The sequence below is a fragment of the Equus caballus genome, chromosome 5, assembly GCF_041296265.1.
Source record: "Equus caballus isolate H_3958 breed thoroughbred chromosome 5, TB-T2T, whole genome shotgun sequence".
Classification (NCBI taxonomy): Eukaryota; Metazoa; Chordata; class Mammalia; order Perissodactyla; family Equidae; genus Equus; species Equus caballus.
In genome coordinates, this window is record NC_091688.1 from 1,040,588 (window position 1) to 1,057,144 (window position 16,557).

At 55.6% G+C, this 16,557-nt stretch overlaps 1 protein-coding gene across 11 annotated transcripts in view; it reads right to left on the reverse strand.

Moving 5' to 3' along the window:
• The window catches only part of PIK3C2B (phosphatidylinositol-4-phosphate 3-kinase catalytic subunit type 2 beta), a 61,542-nt gene that overhangs the window by 23,103 nt on the left and 21,882 nt on the right, over positions 1–16,557 (reverse strand). For 3 of the 11 annotated variants that reach the window (XM_023640354.2, XM_023640355.2, XM_070266480.1), the window contains exons 3-15: positions 15,785–16,024; positions 14,265–14,365; positions 13,531–13,685; positions 13,083–13,203; positions 10,068–10,179; positions 9,840–9,919; positions 9,400–9,463; positions 7,816–7,962; positions 7,157–7,190; positions 6,080–6,275; positions 4,904–5,026; positions 1,297–1,464; positions 615–726 (exon numbers count right to left, since the gene is read on the reverse strand). In XM_023640354.2, the coding sequence (XP_023496122.1) occupies positions 615–726; positions 1,297–1,464; positions 4,904–5,026; positions 6,080–6,275; positions 7,157–7,190; positions 7,816–7,962; positions 9,400–9,463; positions 9,840–9,919; positions 10,068–10,179; positions 13,083–13,203; positions 13,531–13,685; positions 14,265–14,365; positions 15,785–16,024 (1,653 nt within the window). The remainder of the gene's footprint in view (positions 1–614; positions 727–1,296; positions 1,465–4,903; positions 5,027–6,079; positions 6,276–7,156; positions 7,191–7,815; positions 7,963–9,399; positions 9,464–9,839; positions 9,920–10,067; positions 10,180–13,082; positions 13,204–13,530; positions 13,686–14,264; positions 14,366–15,784; positions 16,025–16,557) is intronic. The other 8 variants (XM_023640357.2, XM_070266479.1, XM_070266482.1 and 5 more) reach the window with 4 other exon arrangements.

The window sequence follows — 16,557 nt, forward strand, 5'->3', positions numbered from 1 at the left end:
TTCATTGAACCCCATTATGCACCAAGCATCATTCTAGGCCTGGGCAGAGAGTAGTAAATAAGACACGTAGAAACATCTGCTTCTCAGAGCTTTCATTCTATTATCATTCCATTTCATTCCATACCCACTTTGACATTCCATATTCCATATCAAAGCAACTCGTGACCACAAGAAAGGGGAGCCAGAAACTAGACCTTGGGCCTGACCAGTTCCTCCTCCTCCCCCCCCCAGAGAATGGGTCCAGCCCACTAGAGCATGGAGTGACTGGCTGAGGGAAGGTCCCCCACACACACCGAGGGCACGGTTCAGACTGGATCAGACTTAGTAATATGAGGGTTCAATATAAGGGACTCCGAGGAGCTGAGCCTTGGATAGGGAGGGTCTCAGACCCTGCCTTCAGGCTCCTGGAAATCAAAGTTCACCTCCGGCAGACGGGATGTAGATTCCACAGAACTCGCACTCCCACTCCGGGTCTAACCATATTCACCCCGTGGCCTCAGTCACGTCATCATCCAATGCACAAAATTCCAGCCCAAACCGCAGGGGAGACTTGGAGCTGATCTGGAGTGGTCCTGATGGGTGGGCAGGAGGGAGGGACTGGGCTAGGGTCTCACCTGCAGAATGACGCTATCCGGCTGGTGGAAATTAGGTGCACTCCAACGGGCACTGGGATTTTCCTGTGTTGCTGGCCATAAGCCCAGAAGCTTCCGGCCACAGGTCAGGACTCTAAGGAGGATGGAGGGTGGGCTGAGCCAAAAAACCCAGTGGCTGAGATGGTTCTCTTCTGGCTTCTTGATTCAAAAACCTGCCTTCTTCTTGAAGCCACCACCCAGCTCCTCTCTCTCATTCTTCCCTTAGACATGGCCTCTTCCTTCTTCCAAGTCTTAGAAAAGCCCACCCCATCCAGGAAGCCTTTCTGAGCTAACCACACCCTGGTCTGGATGGCCTGGTGGCACGGATGCCTTCATGAGGTAGAGAGCTGGACTAGGTGACCTCTAAAGTCCTTCCAGTGACAAGAGCAAATAACACGTTACCCAAACATTGCACTTCCATGCCCCTGCCCAACCGTGCTGTGCCACCAGTCCCGCCCAGTAACCCTTGGTTACATCAATTGTCCTGGTCTCGCGTCCTGTGCCTTGGTCCTCTCCACCAGGGCTGGGACCCTCTGGACCCTGTTGGCGAGCCTCACATGGCCAACCCTTCCAAGGGGCATTGGCCAGTACGGCAGCCAGGACCCTCTCTCTATCCCCCTCTTTCCCTTCCAAGGCCAAGCAGCTGCTGCCGGGGGCCACATACTGCCTGAAGTTGAAGAGTGGGGTAGTGACCCAGCCCAGGGCTTCAGGCACCCGCCGCTGCTTATTGGCCTCCGAGGAGCCGCCAGCTGGGGGGATGGGCAGAGCATAGAGAGTGGCACACAGCAGGGTCTCCCGAGGCAGCCGGTTCACCTGCACGGGGAAGCAGATCCTAGGGAGGACAGGAAACCAAATCAGGCAGTGCTGCCCTTGTGGCTTCAAGGGACAGGCAGCCCAGGAAGTTAACCGGAGGCTGAGAACTCGTCCTCCTCTAGGATATCGGATGTGTTCCCTGGGGAAGCCCTCCTGCAGAACGAGGACATGTCCCAAACTGGAGGCAAAACTCCACTGGATGCTCCCAGAAGCACAGGATGGTATCTTCGCAGCCTCTCAGCAGAGCGAAGCAAACGCTCTGACTCTGAGGCTACGCACGGCACCCAGACAGACCTCACTGCTAGAGCCGTCTCAGCGTTTGGGGGACCACAGGCCCCACTGTAAGCCATGTGCCTCCCTCGTTTTAGCATTCCTGCAGGGGGCCACCAGGAAGCTGCTCCTTTTGACAATCCTTTTCCATGGAAGTATCCTCACCCTTCCCCCACTTCATGCCGCTGACAGGAACCAGGAAGCAGCAGCAGCGAGTTCTTGGCCCTCATGCACACCCCTCACGGGCCTCCTGCCTGTCTCTCCTCTCCCGGCCCCTTCTCAAACTAACCCCCGGGCCACAAGACAGTTGGTTCCCACCCTAAAACATTTTCAAAGCCAAAGGGATAAAGAGAAGGGGCTTCCCAAAGTCCCCAGGGGAGGGGGTGAGAAAGTAGCCTGGTAGGGCCGAAAGCGCGGAGAGTAAGCCTTGCCACTGCCCAGCCCAGGTGTTCCCTCTGCCTGAGCCACGCCCGCCACTCCCTCCAAGCCCAGGACAAGGAGCTGGGGTGCAGTGAGGCAGAGAGGGGAGGGCAGCTGTGGAAAGAGAGGGAGGACCCACATTACCTTTCTGGGAAGCTGTCCCTGGGCCAAAGTCCACACTGTCACACCCTCCTGGCCGGCACAAGGCCAGCAGCTTCTATGCCAGAGGCCACAGAGGCAGGGCGGCCACCAAGGGCAGCAGTCTCCCTCCACTGCTGCCCCTCACTCCTCCAGGGAAATCGCCACCTAGATGAGGCACTCCCTCCTGCCAGAGACTGGCAGAGCCCAGCTCTGTCCCAGCTGCCCCTACCCTTGGGGGCCCACAGCTATAATTAGGGCCCCTCCAGCTGCCAGCAGATATGCTGGCCAGCGCTTGGCTAGGGGTGGCAGCGCACGGCTGCTGGGCCTATTTTGAGAGGGTAACTGACCCCAGCACTGGTGCAGTGAGAACCAGCTGACCCCAGAGCAGAGGAGACAGCGGGTCCTGAGCCCTCCCTTTTTTTTTACCCAGGAGGCAGCTAACTTCACATCTGGAGAAAACGGGGTGTAAGGAAACTTTCTAACTGAAACCCTAACCCCTAGACCTAGCCGAGGCCCCCTTCTCCTCAGTTCTCGAGTATCTCTGGCATTCCAAAACCTCCCCACAGACCTTCAGCCAGGGTCATTCAGGATAACCGGAATAGTGGCTGCAGCCCTGAACCTCCTCCCTGTCTGAGAAACCCCTCTGCTTCCCTCTGCAACCCATTCCTCAACAGCACATCACGGGGACTGCCTCTTCCAGGAAGGACTCCTAGGATGTGCAGGTTCCGGTCCTGGCTCTGCCACTCACAACTTTGGGCAACTACTCACATCTCTGTGCCTCAGTTTCCTCATCAGTGCAAAGGGGACAGAGCTCCACCTGTGTGATATGTGTGCCCCTTGTCCAGGCACTCTCTGTTATGTGGCACTGTGGCTACGACACTGGCACTGGGCTACATGGTCAGTATTTTTGTGCACAGATATCTCCATCTATCAGTTACTGTTTAAGTCACTTGGAACACAGAAACCAGAACCGAGAGGGCTCCCCCAGCTAAGAAGAAAGCATTGATGATGTGCTCGGTATTGTGCCAAGTTCTTCACTTGCAATGTCCCACCTGCTCTCAAACAATCCTGTAGGGTAGGCCCTAGGACCATGTCCACTTCTGGCTGAATGACCTGCCCACGGCTGCATCTACAGTAAGGAGGGAGGATGACTGAACCCGGAGCCTGTGCTCTGAGCCCTACACTGCAGCGCCTTCTCCCAAAGACCTTGGTCTTGACCATGAAAGTGCGAAGAGGTCTGCCATGGAGCATCTGGATAGGCAGGGCTTGCTCCACAAGGTGCTAGGCAGGGATCCAGCCCTCTGGGATTGGGGGCAGAGATCTCAGACAGGGAGCGGAATGAGACCCAGAGGCCAGGCTGCTTCTTTACCTCCGATACTCCATGGGAAAAGGGTCTAGCCACTCTGGTGGGGCTGTCTGGGCCGGAGCACTGCATAACACCCCTCCCTTGGCAGCGGCAGGGACTGAGGCCGGAGGCACCCAAGGGTTGGTGCAACTCCAGAGTCACTGAAGGCAGCCATCCTGCCTCCAAGGCGGTTCTCTTGCCCTGGAGGCTGTGTGACTAAAGGACTTTATCTACACCTTTACTGTTCTAAGAATTATGCAGGTGCGAAGACAGGAGAAAGGGTCTGCCTTCCCAGCTGTCTACCTGTAAAGCGAGCATCTCCAGACTCAGAGCATCTCGGGACTCTGTCTACCTATTTCAGCATCCTTAGCCTCCCCAAGGGCCCTCTGCACTCTTATCCATCTGCACTCCAAACACTGAAGTTGCAGTTTTGCTCTGTAAATAAGGACTCAGATGTAGTCACTTCTGGGGAAGTGAAGCTGGGGGCAGCAAACACGGGGCTTTCTGACTGTCTGGAGGGAGGGCAGCGCACAGCCCAGAAAGGCCCAGGCAGGCAACACCTGCAGTGCCACCCTCCGAAGCATGCTCGCCTCCATTTCCTTCCTGCCTTGCTTGGCTGATGCTTACCTTCCTGACACTGTTAATAAACCGTGATTAATACCATCTTGTGCTTGTGGTTACATGTTTATATTTATAACCTATTTCATTTCAATGCCACAACTGCCTCTGAGTTAAAAAAAAAAAGTCCCCACTTTACAGTTTGAGAAACCAAGGTACAGAGAGGCCAAAGAGACCCGAGGACTAGAGACAGAGCTAGAAAGGGAGCCCGGTTCCCATGGCTCCAAGCCCACTGTCCTCCCTCTGGACACCCTTCCCTTCTCCATCTGTATGAGAGAAAGCACAGCTCCCTGTCCCTATTCTATGGAAACCATGGGAGGAAGGGAGAGGATGAGAGTCCCTCAGACTAGTTAAACCTTTGAGGGGAGACAAGATCAAAATGATGAATGATTATTAAAACTAGTAATCAACAACCAACACTTGTGTAGCCCTTCGCGGTTTACGAATGGCCTTTATGGACACTTCTCATTGGAGTCTCATAAGTTGAGAGGTAGAAATTATACTTGTTTCCATTTAAGAGTTAGGGAAGCAGAGACTCGAGAGGCTGATTGACTTGTTTGGTTAGGGTTAGTGACAGGAGCCTGGTTTAATCTCCGCAGGCAGCCCTAGTCCCAGTAGGGATGGATGTGCAGTGGCTGGGCAGGGAGCCTGTGGGAGGGCTTACTGCTGGTCCCAGATGATGAGGTGGAAGAGGTACTTGGAGAAGTGAGCCCTTCGGGTCTGCAGGGGGCTGCACAGCTCCTTGCCGCCGTGGCTGAGGGAGCAGGAGAGGTAGAAATCTTCATAGCTACAAGAGAAAGGAGGCAGGTCAGGACAATCAGCTCCCAAACCCCATCCCAGTCACCCAACCTATGCCATGCTCCGTTTCCCCTAGAAAACTCCTCTGGTCTCTGGGCACTGTAACTAGGGGTCACTGGACAAGACAGCCAGGTTGGATTTGTGGAAGTGAGCTCCAGGAGAAGCAACTCAATCTGGATCCCTCTGCCCAGCTTCAGGCTCCAGGCTAGCTCCACGCTTTTTTCTTCCTTCCTCATCGGGAACCAGCCACGGAGCCGCCTCCTCAGTCAGCTCCAGCCCATCGGGTGCGGGATGCGCAAGCGCATGAGCAGGTGAGAAGGGTGGGGGAGGAACGACATATGCCGACATGAATGCCAACACATGGGAGTCCCTGTGGCTCGCGACAGGTGCCTGACAGAAGAGGTCAGAGAAGGCCCTGGTTTCCCAGGCTGCCTCCTTTGTTCTCCGCCAGTCGCCCAGAGGAATACATTAACTGAGGAACAAAGAGTGAAGGGAGGGGTTCCGGAAGGGGCGGGGGGCGGGCAGAGACGCATGCCTACTCCCCGGGCCTTGGATGCCAGGGGACCCTGCAGAGGAGCCAAGGATTACAAAATGAACGTGCCCCTCCACCCACCCCTGCAGGCCTAAGGACTCCAGACAAAGGGTCATCTCCCACCTCCCCGCCCCTCCCACTGTGTGTCTGCAGCAGGGCGCAGTCATTGGCCGTGGGGCATGCACTCGATCTGGGAAGAGGCCATCTGTCGCCCTGTCTCCCTCAGCTAGCCTTGGATGGGAGGGGGCAGGGATGCCGTTGCAGCCAGCACTGAGAGGGAAGGACAGGACTGACCGCTGCTGCTGCCTCTTCTCCTCTCCTAGAGGACCTTCTCTCTCCTCTGGGGTGTCTCAGCCCACGGCCCCCTCGAGCACATGGCTCACCCCCTCAGCCCCAGTGCACTACAATGCCACAGAGCCTAAACTTAAGACAGCGGGGTCATGCAGCTGGGAGAGCCCATCTGAGTCTAATGCAGCTCGCTCCCTGGAGGCCATTCAGCAGTGGACTGACCTGGTAGCCCAGGTGATGGGGATGCGGTGGGTGGCATAGACAGTGAAGGCCAGGGGCCCAGAGAAATGGCAGGCCTCCTGGACCAGGTCATGCTTGTGGCTCCCGTGCACTGCTGTCTGGAAGTCTGCGTTGAACGCGTTGCAGTACAGCTCCACCAGGTCCAAGATGGCAGCTGTCAGGGCTTCCACGACCTTCTCTGTGAAATGCAGGGGTCAGAAGGAAAAGTTGTGAGACCTCACAAGCTCCATCTTGTTGCTATGGCACTGACTAGGATGGGACACCCTAGGACAGCAGGCCCCAAATACCAGTAGGTTTCTCATAGCTGGGGCAAAGCTCATCCAATGGTGGTGGGATGAGAAAAAAGCAGGCGCATGCCATGAGCTTCTCATAAAATGGTAGATTTTTAAGTTTAAACATTGTCCTTATTTTTATGTATTGATACCTATTTAGTGTTAAATGTCCTTTCTTTGGGGAAATAGTGGAAATAATAATAGTCACTTTAAAAAAGTCACTGCTTGGCAAAATGAAAGCTGACAATTTCTATGTTGGTCCTCAAAATAATACTTTTTGGGACATTTTATTGGTCCATGAAATCCAAAAGATTGGGACTCAATGACCGAGAATGCCAGAGATACGGGCTTTGTAGGACAAAGTTCTGCTTGAAAAGACCCAAGGGGGAATCCTAGTAAAAAATTCTTTATCAGCTTCTCCTCAGGCCCATCCTAAATTGGAAACGCAGGGGTTATGAGCCATCTGGAGAATAATCATAGCCTCTCCAAGTGAGAGTTTTCCCATCTGGAACCCAGGGCTCACTTTGTCTCACCCCCCACCCCACCACTTCTACCACCTCATCACCATCTCCCAGGGACACCACAGGAATAACCAGTAAAGAACTGAGAAAACATTTTGTGGGAAGAAATGTGCTCTCCAGCTGTGTCCATGCCTCCTATAGGAAAACACACACACAGAGGCAGACGTGGACCCATAAATCAAGGGGGCCTGGGAGAAAAAGGAATCTGGGAAGAGACCAGTTTTCAGCTGCCCCTACTGGAAAAAGATGGAGAGCAGTTTCCTTACCTCGGTTTTCCCTCACAGCCAAGACTGTGGGATCCTGTGGGGGGAAGGGGAGAGAGGGGAGCATCAGGGCCATGGCCTTTTCCATCACAGCTGGAAGAAGGGCTTTTCAAGCTGTGCTCATCTGGACCAGAAGGGGCTGAAACTTGAGGAGCAGAGATCCCCCAGGGAGGATAGAGGAATGGTTTGTACCAAATCCATGTGGTAGACAGTGTGAGGCAGACCAAGGACAAAATCACCATGTCCACCCAAATGAGACACCCCAACCCTCAGGCCTCTCCACTTCAGATCACAGAGCCCACTGTGCTGGCCCTGTCTGCTCAGCACACGGCCCCCCACTGTGGAGTCACAGAGTCCCTGGCTTGAGGGAGATTTTGGTTTTGTTCCCTGCTGGACATGCAAACTGCCCAATGGCTCAGGGACTGTGAATAAAGCCTTGCTGGAACTGGGCTCCCAGCAATCAGCCCCAGGGGGCAGACCCCAGCCCACCCTCACCCTCAGGAAGAGGGGACACACTTGGCATCCATTCCCAAGAACTCCTGTGGTTGAACTGTTCACACACACAAGATGGAGGTAGAGAGAAGAGCCCTTTAGGGGGTGGACACCTCATCACAGGTAACTCCTCGGGTCCCCTTGCCCAGGTTCATCCCTGAGCCCATTACCTTCTGAATCTTGGGCTGCATGCGGGAGGGGCAGGGGGGCAGCTGGTTGAGAGCACTGGTGATCTCAGGAGTTTCCACCGCGGCCAGGGCGTTGCAGATGGCCTTGACAGACTGGACCACCCTGTCAGCCTTCAGCGGGAAGTCCCCCTGTGGGAGGCAGCAGAGTAAGGCTAGCGCTCTGGGCCTCCAGCACTCACAGTGTTGAAGGAACCGGTTTGGGGGAGCAGGGCTCATGATCCCCAGGAGTAACTAGTGGAACCCATGCTTGATTTTCAACATCTAGTATCAGCGAACAATTGCTCCTAGTGATTAAGTGGCCCCACAATTCTTTCAGCCATCTTCCTCACCTGCCCCTACTCTCAGCCTCCCTTCTCAGCCAGCCTACTCACACTACACAAACACATACAGGTCTCCCCAGAGACGTGCAGTTTCAAGAAAATCAATCCACAGGGAACAACAAGGAGGCCGGAGACCACCCTGGGCTCCACTTGCCCTCCAGGCTTACTTCTCCTGCTTCCACCCAGTTTCCAGATGAGTCTCATCTCAGTTCCAGGCATGCTGCACCATCGGCTCCCCTCTGCACACTGGCCCCTGCAGTCTTCCCATTTGGAATTCCTCCACCTGCCCTGCCCTGATTACCTCTGTAAATTCAATCAGGGACCAGCTAAAATCCAGCCTCCTTCCCACAGCCGTCCCAGCCAGTGCCCTCTCTCTCCCTCTCCAAGAGTGCTTGATTAACTCATGTACCACCCTGTTCTGCCTACTAATAGCTTTATGACGCCATTTTTCTAGCAGGAACACAAGCTCCCTGAGGCTAAGACAATTCTCATGCTTTTCTACCCACAGCAGCCACTAACACAGGACCAGATTAGCACAGAAAAGGTGTTCAGAGAACTTCCCCTTGTCACTGTACGTGTTGGAGCAGAGGCCACTAGAGAAGGGATTTGGGCAGTGGTAGGGGTTGAACGAGATATAATGCAGAGCTCCCCAACAGGGAGGAGTCCAGACCACTATTAACCAGATCAATGAGACAGGGATTATTTCACTGTGAGCTAAAGTTCACTGTCTGAGCTTCATTAGCTTCAGGATATTTCGGGCAAAGATTGTGAGGCTTTAAGCTCCATGTGAGTCCAAGTGGGGGGACTCTTGGCCCCTCCCCACATTTGCGACTCTCACCTCCCAATGGTTTTCCACCTGTGACTCCAGCATCAGAACCTCTCCAGTCAGCGGTTCCCGGGCCTTGCTCACAGGGGGCAAACTCCAATGCACCTCCAAGGCCAGCAGCTGGGGCGACAACTCTACGTCCCTTAGCTTTGGAGACGCCCTACTCCAGAAAGACGGATCGGGCCACAGTTCCTGCCCTACTTCTCCAAAGGAGCAGAGCCCCTCTCTCCACACCTGCCAGCTGTCCAAGAGCCGGCAGTCTTGGTTCGCCCATGAGCTAGGGGAATGAAAAGAAGTGCTCTGCTGATAGATTTTCAGTGTCTTTACTCCAGGTCCCTGTAGGGCTGGCTGATCCCAGGAGGACGGGGGGAGGCGGGAGGAACTCAAGGTGGCTGGGCCAGCCCAAGGATTTGTACTCACATCAGTCAGCAGGAAGGCATCCACCTCATTGTGGTAAGTGTCAAACAGAAGACTCAGGGCCTGCCTGGGGAGTTGGGGACAGGGAAGAGTCATAGGAGAGGTCAGGACAGACCCAGTGTACTGGGACACCCATTCTCTCCCTCCCTCTCCACAGCTCAGGAACCAGGCTCTGGTTTAAAGGGACTCCCCCTCTTCCCATATGTTCCATGGAGGGCAAGTCCTTTCCACTTTACCACCTCTCACTTGGAGAATGATGGCAAAGTCCTAGAGGGAAGAAATATAACATGCCCTCGAGTGAGGATCTTCCCCATAAGACTTGGGCCCCAAGCCCTGGCACCTGCAAGAATCCTGGGGCCCTGGCAGAAAGGCGAGCAAGGATATCTGTGGGGTCCCCACACAGTTCCTGCTTGGCCCACATACAAGATGGCACCCACTCTCACCTGCTGATGGTCTGTTTGACTGGCCTCTCTTGCAGATGGATGAGGTAGTTCAAGGTGGAGGGGCTCTGGTCATCATTCACCTGTGTAAGAAGTACCCTATTCAGAGAGAGGTGGTACCATTCTCTCAGCCCAGCACTCCTACCCTATCCCACCTCCTGTATTGCACATCACCCTCTGTCCACTCCACCTCCCCAACCCTGTGCAGCCATCGACTCCCCCTGCACGAACCGTGCGGGCCAGGTCACTGTGTACAGCTTTCTGCTCCATCAGCTGTAGCCGAATGTCGATGTCAAACTTGCGGCAGTATTGAATGTACTCATGGCTGCCCAGGGCATGCTTGCTGGTGGGGTAGGGGGACAACAGCATTAGCATCCTGGGGACTCAGTGGGAAGGGGCTGCATATCTGAGCTTGGGCAGAGTGACAGGAGAAGAGGGTAGGGGGAAGTGATACAGGGGTACCTGTGCTGAGCCCCCTGCCTTAACTCCTGGAAAATGTCACAGTGGAGGTCTGTCTAAAGAAAAGCCACCTAATACACTTCACCCTTGGTCTGTGCAAACGTCGACTTTCCTAGGCACTTATTACCTGTGTCATTATCACTGGTTCACTCCAGAGGAGGGAATTTCTGGAGGGCATGGGGAACAGAGGGACTTCTCAGGGGTGGTGTTTAAAGCCCGTTCTCTTCGCTGTGGTGTATGGGACATGCTGGAAGTCAGCCTGTGCTCAAGCTTGGGCACGGGGCTCAGGAGTGACACTCTCCCACCGGGATCCTCTGTCTCCCACCCTCACTATTACCAACTGGGTGCTAAGGCCAAGCGAAGCCTCAAGGCTCCAAGATTCCAGGTCTGTTGTTCCCAAGCCCATCCCAGATCTGCTTCTCCCCTCCCTGTGAATGACCACATAAACCCTCCATGGACTCCTAACCAACGGCCACCTGCATCCCATTCCCACTGCTCAAGTGCCAACACGCGAGACCCCTCCCTAGTTTTGGAGAAAGAGGCCTAGGGAGTCCCTCTGTGATCCAGCCTTTTCCTCCCTCCCAAATCACACCTTAGTCAGAAAGAAAACCCAGGAGAAGGGCAGAGCAAGTCCCTCTTCCAGGCTGGCGCTGCAAGCCTGGGCTGGGTCCCAGCAGCTGGCAAGAGAAGCCAGGAAGGGGCTCCCTCCTCAGCAGAGCTGGGACTCCAGGCCAGAAGTGGAGGGGAGAGGAGAGGCAATGAGGGAAGGGAAGGGCTATGTGCAGAAGCCAACAGAGGTGCCCGGGCCCAAGGCCAGTCTGGGTGCACCTAGGACTAAGGGGGTTCTCCACACCCTGAGGCGCCAAGCCTCTGATCTAGGCCCCAACCTACTAAGACTAAGCTGCAGCCCAATCCTGGGGGTGGAGAGGCTGGACTGTGGGGTGGGCCCAGTGGGAGTGCCTGAGAGGAAGGAAGAGTGGTGGGGGGGAGTGGCAGGAACCCAACCCTCCCCTGGGACTGTCTCAAGGTCCTTATCTGAGAGCAGCCTACATCCTGGACCCACCACGCCCCCGCAGCTTCAGCCCCTCCTGCTGGGCAAGGGGAGGAAACCGCAGGGCTTCCTTGGGAGCTGGCAGCTTTCTGGAAGCCCCAAAAGGTCCTTTCCACCCTCACCTCAAGGCAGCAGCCTTGTGCTCAGGGGGCCAGGCTTTTCTGTTGGTGGGTGGGATGAGAAGACCCTCGGTGGGAGCAGGGCAGGGGGCTCCTAGACTGAGTCATGGACACAGGTCCCTGGGGACTTGCCTGACCTCTGTGGAAGGCTGCCTATGTGTGTGAAAGGAAGAGTGGGAGAGGCACGCCACAGGACCACCAATCCTGTCCACCCTGCCTGGTCTGGGCAGGAAGTCGGGACCTGACAGCTTGTCTACCACCTCTGGACTTGGGACCCAGGACTTAGGGGAGCTGCGAGGGAAATGGCAGTATCCATCTAAGCCAGATCCAACACATTCCTCTCTTTGGACTTGTCCTACCCTACTAATATTTATTGATTGCTCATCGGGTCATTCTCACATTTAATCCTCACTACATTTTACAGAAGAAACTGAGGGTTAGGGTTTCACAACTAGTAGGTCACAAGCCACAACCCAAATCAGCCACATTGGTGTGGTCCACTATGCCCTGCTCCCTTATAAGAGTGGCAGGCTGCCCAGGGCGCTCCCTGCAGCGAGATCCTGAATCTAGGACCCGTTCTTATTTCTCCAGGGGAAAGCGAGACACAGAACATGTCTGAGCATACTCCTGGAGTTGTGCCACGCGGGGCCCTGCCCCTCCCCTTTCCCTCAGCTTCCCAGTTGAGGGCGCAAAGGTCAGGAAGCACCTATGATGCAAAGGTTAAAGAAAACTAGCCAAGAACGGCTTGAGCCGTAGGTCAACCATCCTTGCACCTGGACCTGGATGTAAGAGAAACAGCACGTGGTGGAATGCCCCAGCACTCCTGGAACCGAGAGGCAGGCCTCTGCTTCCCCTCTCCAAGGCCTGCTTTCTCCAGGTGGCCAGGGGTAGCAGGCATAAGCAACTGGAAGCTTGGAGAGGAAGCAGATCCCTTTATTTCCCTATCTGCTGCTCTCTGGCTGATCCCACAGTCTGCACCCAGCGGCACCCCTGGGGGGTGCAACCCCCTCTGACGAGCACTCCAGGGCCCCAGGGAAGTGGAAGGGGACAGCTGTGGCCAGTCCACATCAGATGTCCAGGGAGGCTGCCTGCTGCAGAAGGCACTGGATGGACGGCAGGGTAACCAGCGCTCATGCCAGCAGGGAAAGGCTTGTCGGCAAGGGAAGGGGGAGGAGAGAGCAACGATGATTTCTCCCCCGGGTTCACAAGGGTACTTCTGCCCAGTTCCTCCTGCCCCTGGCCATAAAGACATCACACATAATCTAGGGCAGGAGAAACAACCCCACAGGCCCCCCACCCCCATACACACATCTATCCACATGCAGAAGTCTGCAAGCAGACAGGACCTTTTCTTTGCCTAATCCCAGCTCCAAGCTCTTTCCACAGCAGATTTGGCTCAGGAAGCTGGCCAACCCCGCTGGAAGAGGGAGCTCCTGGGGAAAGTGCGACGTGGCTGCAAGTGTGCCCAGAAAGCAGGAGTCCTGACTGTGGGATTGGGGTGGGACTGCCAGCTCCAGCCTGGATCCCAGCACCGCCCCTATGAAGTCCCCTCACAATCCTACTATCCAAAAGGCAGGCGCTGCCTCCTATCCTGCTTGTCTCCACCAGGTCACTCACTTCTGCAGGAACTCCTCCAGCCCACAGGGCTTCAGGACAAAGTCACCCACGTCCACATCCCTCAGCTCATCATGGGTGTAGCACAGGGTCTGGTAGATGAGCAAGTCGACAGTGGAGGAGCCTGTAAGGAGTGGGCAGGGGAAGCAATAATGGGGGGCGCTGGGGCAGGCGGGGCTCAGCGTGCCCACCCCAATCCCCCACTCCTGGCTAAGCATCCTCCAGCCCCATCACCAACCAGATAAGGCAGGCACACACACAGTTTTGGGGTTGAGGAAAGTGACTGTGGACCTAAAAAGCTGGCCCCAGAGCCAGTCCCCCAAAGGGGTTTCCCTACTGCCCGTCATCTGGGCCATGAGGTGGGGTGGGAATTAAAGCCAAAGGAGGCTACAATCCAAAACACAGTCATCCCCACCCCACCTCCAGGGATGCTCACCACCCACTGACTTACAGTTGCAGGTAAAAGTGAGCGGCTCCCGCAGGCTGTCACACAACACAGTCACCTTCAGGTTGACCTCATCCCCAAGATGCTCCGGGCTCGGAGTGACGGCACTCCAGACATATCCAGTGAGGGAGTAGTCTTGGACATCAGAGCCAGATCGGAGGCTGTGCAGGAAGAGAGGGAGAAGGGCCCTCGCTGTGCCTTCAGAAAAGAGCAATGACAAGAGGCCCCAGGGCCCCTCTGTCCCCACTCAGCCTGGCCCTCCGGGTCTGCAGGCCAGGATGGGGCCCTGGGGAGGCAGCTCGGGGAAACTGTGTCTTGACACATTTGCTCCAGCTGCAAAATATTTCCCTAGCCAAGCTGGACAGTAGAGATCGTTCTAAAAGGGCCAGGCCATCCAGGCTAATTTCAACGGGAAACGTGTCTGAATCCACTTCCTTTCTCTTTTAGCTCCAGATAACACTCTCGTCTCCATCCAGGGTGCATTTGCTACTGAGGGCAACTGAGCCTGAAGCGACTGGGATAATTTGTTAGACAGAGGTTTCATAAATTTTGTCGAAAATGTGAAACTTCTAAGATTTCAAAAAGCCAGCAAACACCTGTTGTAGGAAGCATCCCACAGCTATGAATTCAGATTTATTAAATATGGCTCTTCTTCCTTCTCAGACAAAGTTCTGGAAGGGGTGGCCCTCCTTCCCAGCCCCCACAACCCTCCCAACCCCTCATCACTCTTTAACTCTTACATATCCAGCATGTGGCAAAACGCAGCAACTTCCTCATCTCTCTCCTCTGAGACCTCAAACAATTCATGGCCATTGGCGACGGCATGGGGCCGGGAGCCCACCTTTAAGAGAAGAGCAGCTGACTCAGTGCCTCTTCCCTCGTGGCATCCCCTTCTCACAAGCTGCTCCCAGATCTAAACTCTTAACTCTAGGTGGAAAGACTTTCTAGGCATTCAACATTCAGTGAAAGGGGCACAAGAAAATATGGGAAATCCAGGAATATATTTATCTGCTGTCCTAGGAGACCAACAGCCAAGTTGAAAAGGAGGACTTGAAACCGTGGCTAGTTTGGATGGGATGGACAAGAGTATTGCCAAACCTCCTTCCGAGGGGCAACGGCACCTAATAAGCTCAATCCAGCATGCTGGGCATTGCACAGCAGTGCTTGGCTGCTGGGCCGGCTCCCTGGGGGATGCTCCCAGAGGCCTGGCATGGAGCTGGGCAGGCAGCTATTTTCCCTGCCCCCACAGTGACACCAGGGCAAGTGGGCTGCCCAAACCATCCCCAGGGAAGCTGGGTCCCAGGCAAAAGCCTTAACATCCACAGCAAGCCCCGGGGACCCAAAGCAGAGTGACTGAGAGCCCTCGATGGAGGCAATGACTCAGACACATGTGCCTTCTCAGTGGAAGCTATTTGAGGAAGAAGGTGTCAAAGCAGCTTTCTGGGCAGGAGAGAACCTGTGCAAGGCTTAGTTCCCCTCAGCTCCCGAGTCTTCCGGTTCGGAACAGCTGGGATGCCAGAGATCCCACCTGGGCCCCACTTCCTGTCCAAGAGAAAGGGTGTGGTGGTGGGGATTCTCTCAGACAAGACCTGACAGTCTCCCATCACAGAGCTGCTTTCTGTCACCCATGAGGAGTTCTACAGAAGCCCTCACGCAAGGCCCGTAGCCCAACCTAGGGAGGAGGAAGTGGGGGGAGCCAGTGCATGACGGGTTTCTGCCTGACAGGCTTCCCAGAGCCGCCAGGGGAGGCCACCCCCAGGGAATGAGGCTGCAGCTCAGATGGAGTGCTAGCTGCATCCGGTAAAGGCAGCCAGTACCAGCAGCTGCTTCCGGGGAGCCCGAGCTCCAGTCTGTGTGCACGACAACACCTCGTCTTTCATCCTCCCCCTGGCTGTGCTCACGTCCTCCCCATCCCTCGGGGCAGATGGCAGCTCCAGAGTGTTTCCTCTGAGCGAGCCTCCCTCATAAGCCTTGTTCTCCTGGGTGAGCATGGACGAGGTGCACAGAGGGAAGGGCAGCAGTGGGAGCAGCTGGCATGTGAGGTCCTAACTCTGCCAAGTTCATGCCTGTGTCCCAGTCAAAACAATAGTACCACTGTCAGCAATTAACCCACAAAAGTGAGGCTCAGAGAGAACACACAGAGACAGAGACAGAGAGGAGGGAAGGCAAGGAGGGGAGAGAACAGAGTGGCTACTGAAGGCCATCTTCATGCCCTTTCAGTACCACTCACTAGCTCTAGAAGAAGACAAAAGCCACTTACGTTCGCCCTGCTGGCAGGCCCTGGTGGCATCGCCCGATGCTGGCTGGGGGAGTCTGCTGGGCAGAGGCTGACAGCGGGGGTACAAGGCTGACATCTGGAGCCAACCGTGTCCAGAGCTGGCTCCACAGGCCTGGGATAAGGAGGGTCCCTCCGGCTGGAAGCCCGGCGAAGGCGGGGCGGCGGTACAGGCCGAGGGCCTGAGGGGTACCCCCTGCTGGCGGGATGAGCCCCTGCACCGAGCTGAGGTGGGGAAGACCAAGGACGCATTTCCCCCCTAAGAACTGGCAGGAGCTTTCTGCTTTGCCGTAGCTTCTTCAAGGAGACTGGAGCGAGCTCCCTCTCAGAACTCTGCTGACACACAGAGGATGGGCAAGGGCCAGGGAGCGGGGAAAGCAGAGAGAAGGAGCGGCAGAGGTGGCCACCTACCAGGCAGGCCCAGCCCTACGCAGGGAACTCGGAGCAGGGAACAGGAATCTCCCCGTCCCTATAAATAGCGGGAGCAGCTCCACCTCTCAGAGCAGGGCCTTTAAAAAGCCCAGAGCTCTAATGCTGTGACTTATCCCAGGAGCTAATTCTGCTCCGGGGGATTCTCTTAGCAGAAGCACAGGAAGGAAGGACCACGTGGCTTTTCCAGAGTTGTGAAGGATCCCAATTGCTGGGACTTAAGGTGGGAAAGCCCCAGGATCCCTTAGACAATGGGTAAGGAGGAAACAGAGATGGACCGAGGTGGAATGCTGTGCCTGCAGCAGTCAGCAGCCACAGGGTGCCTCTCG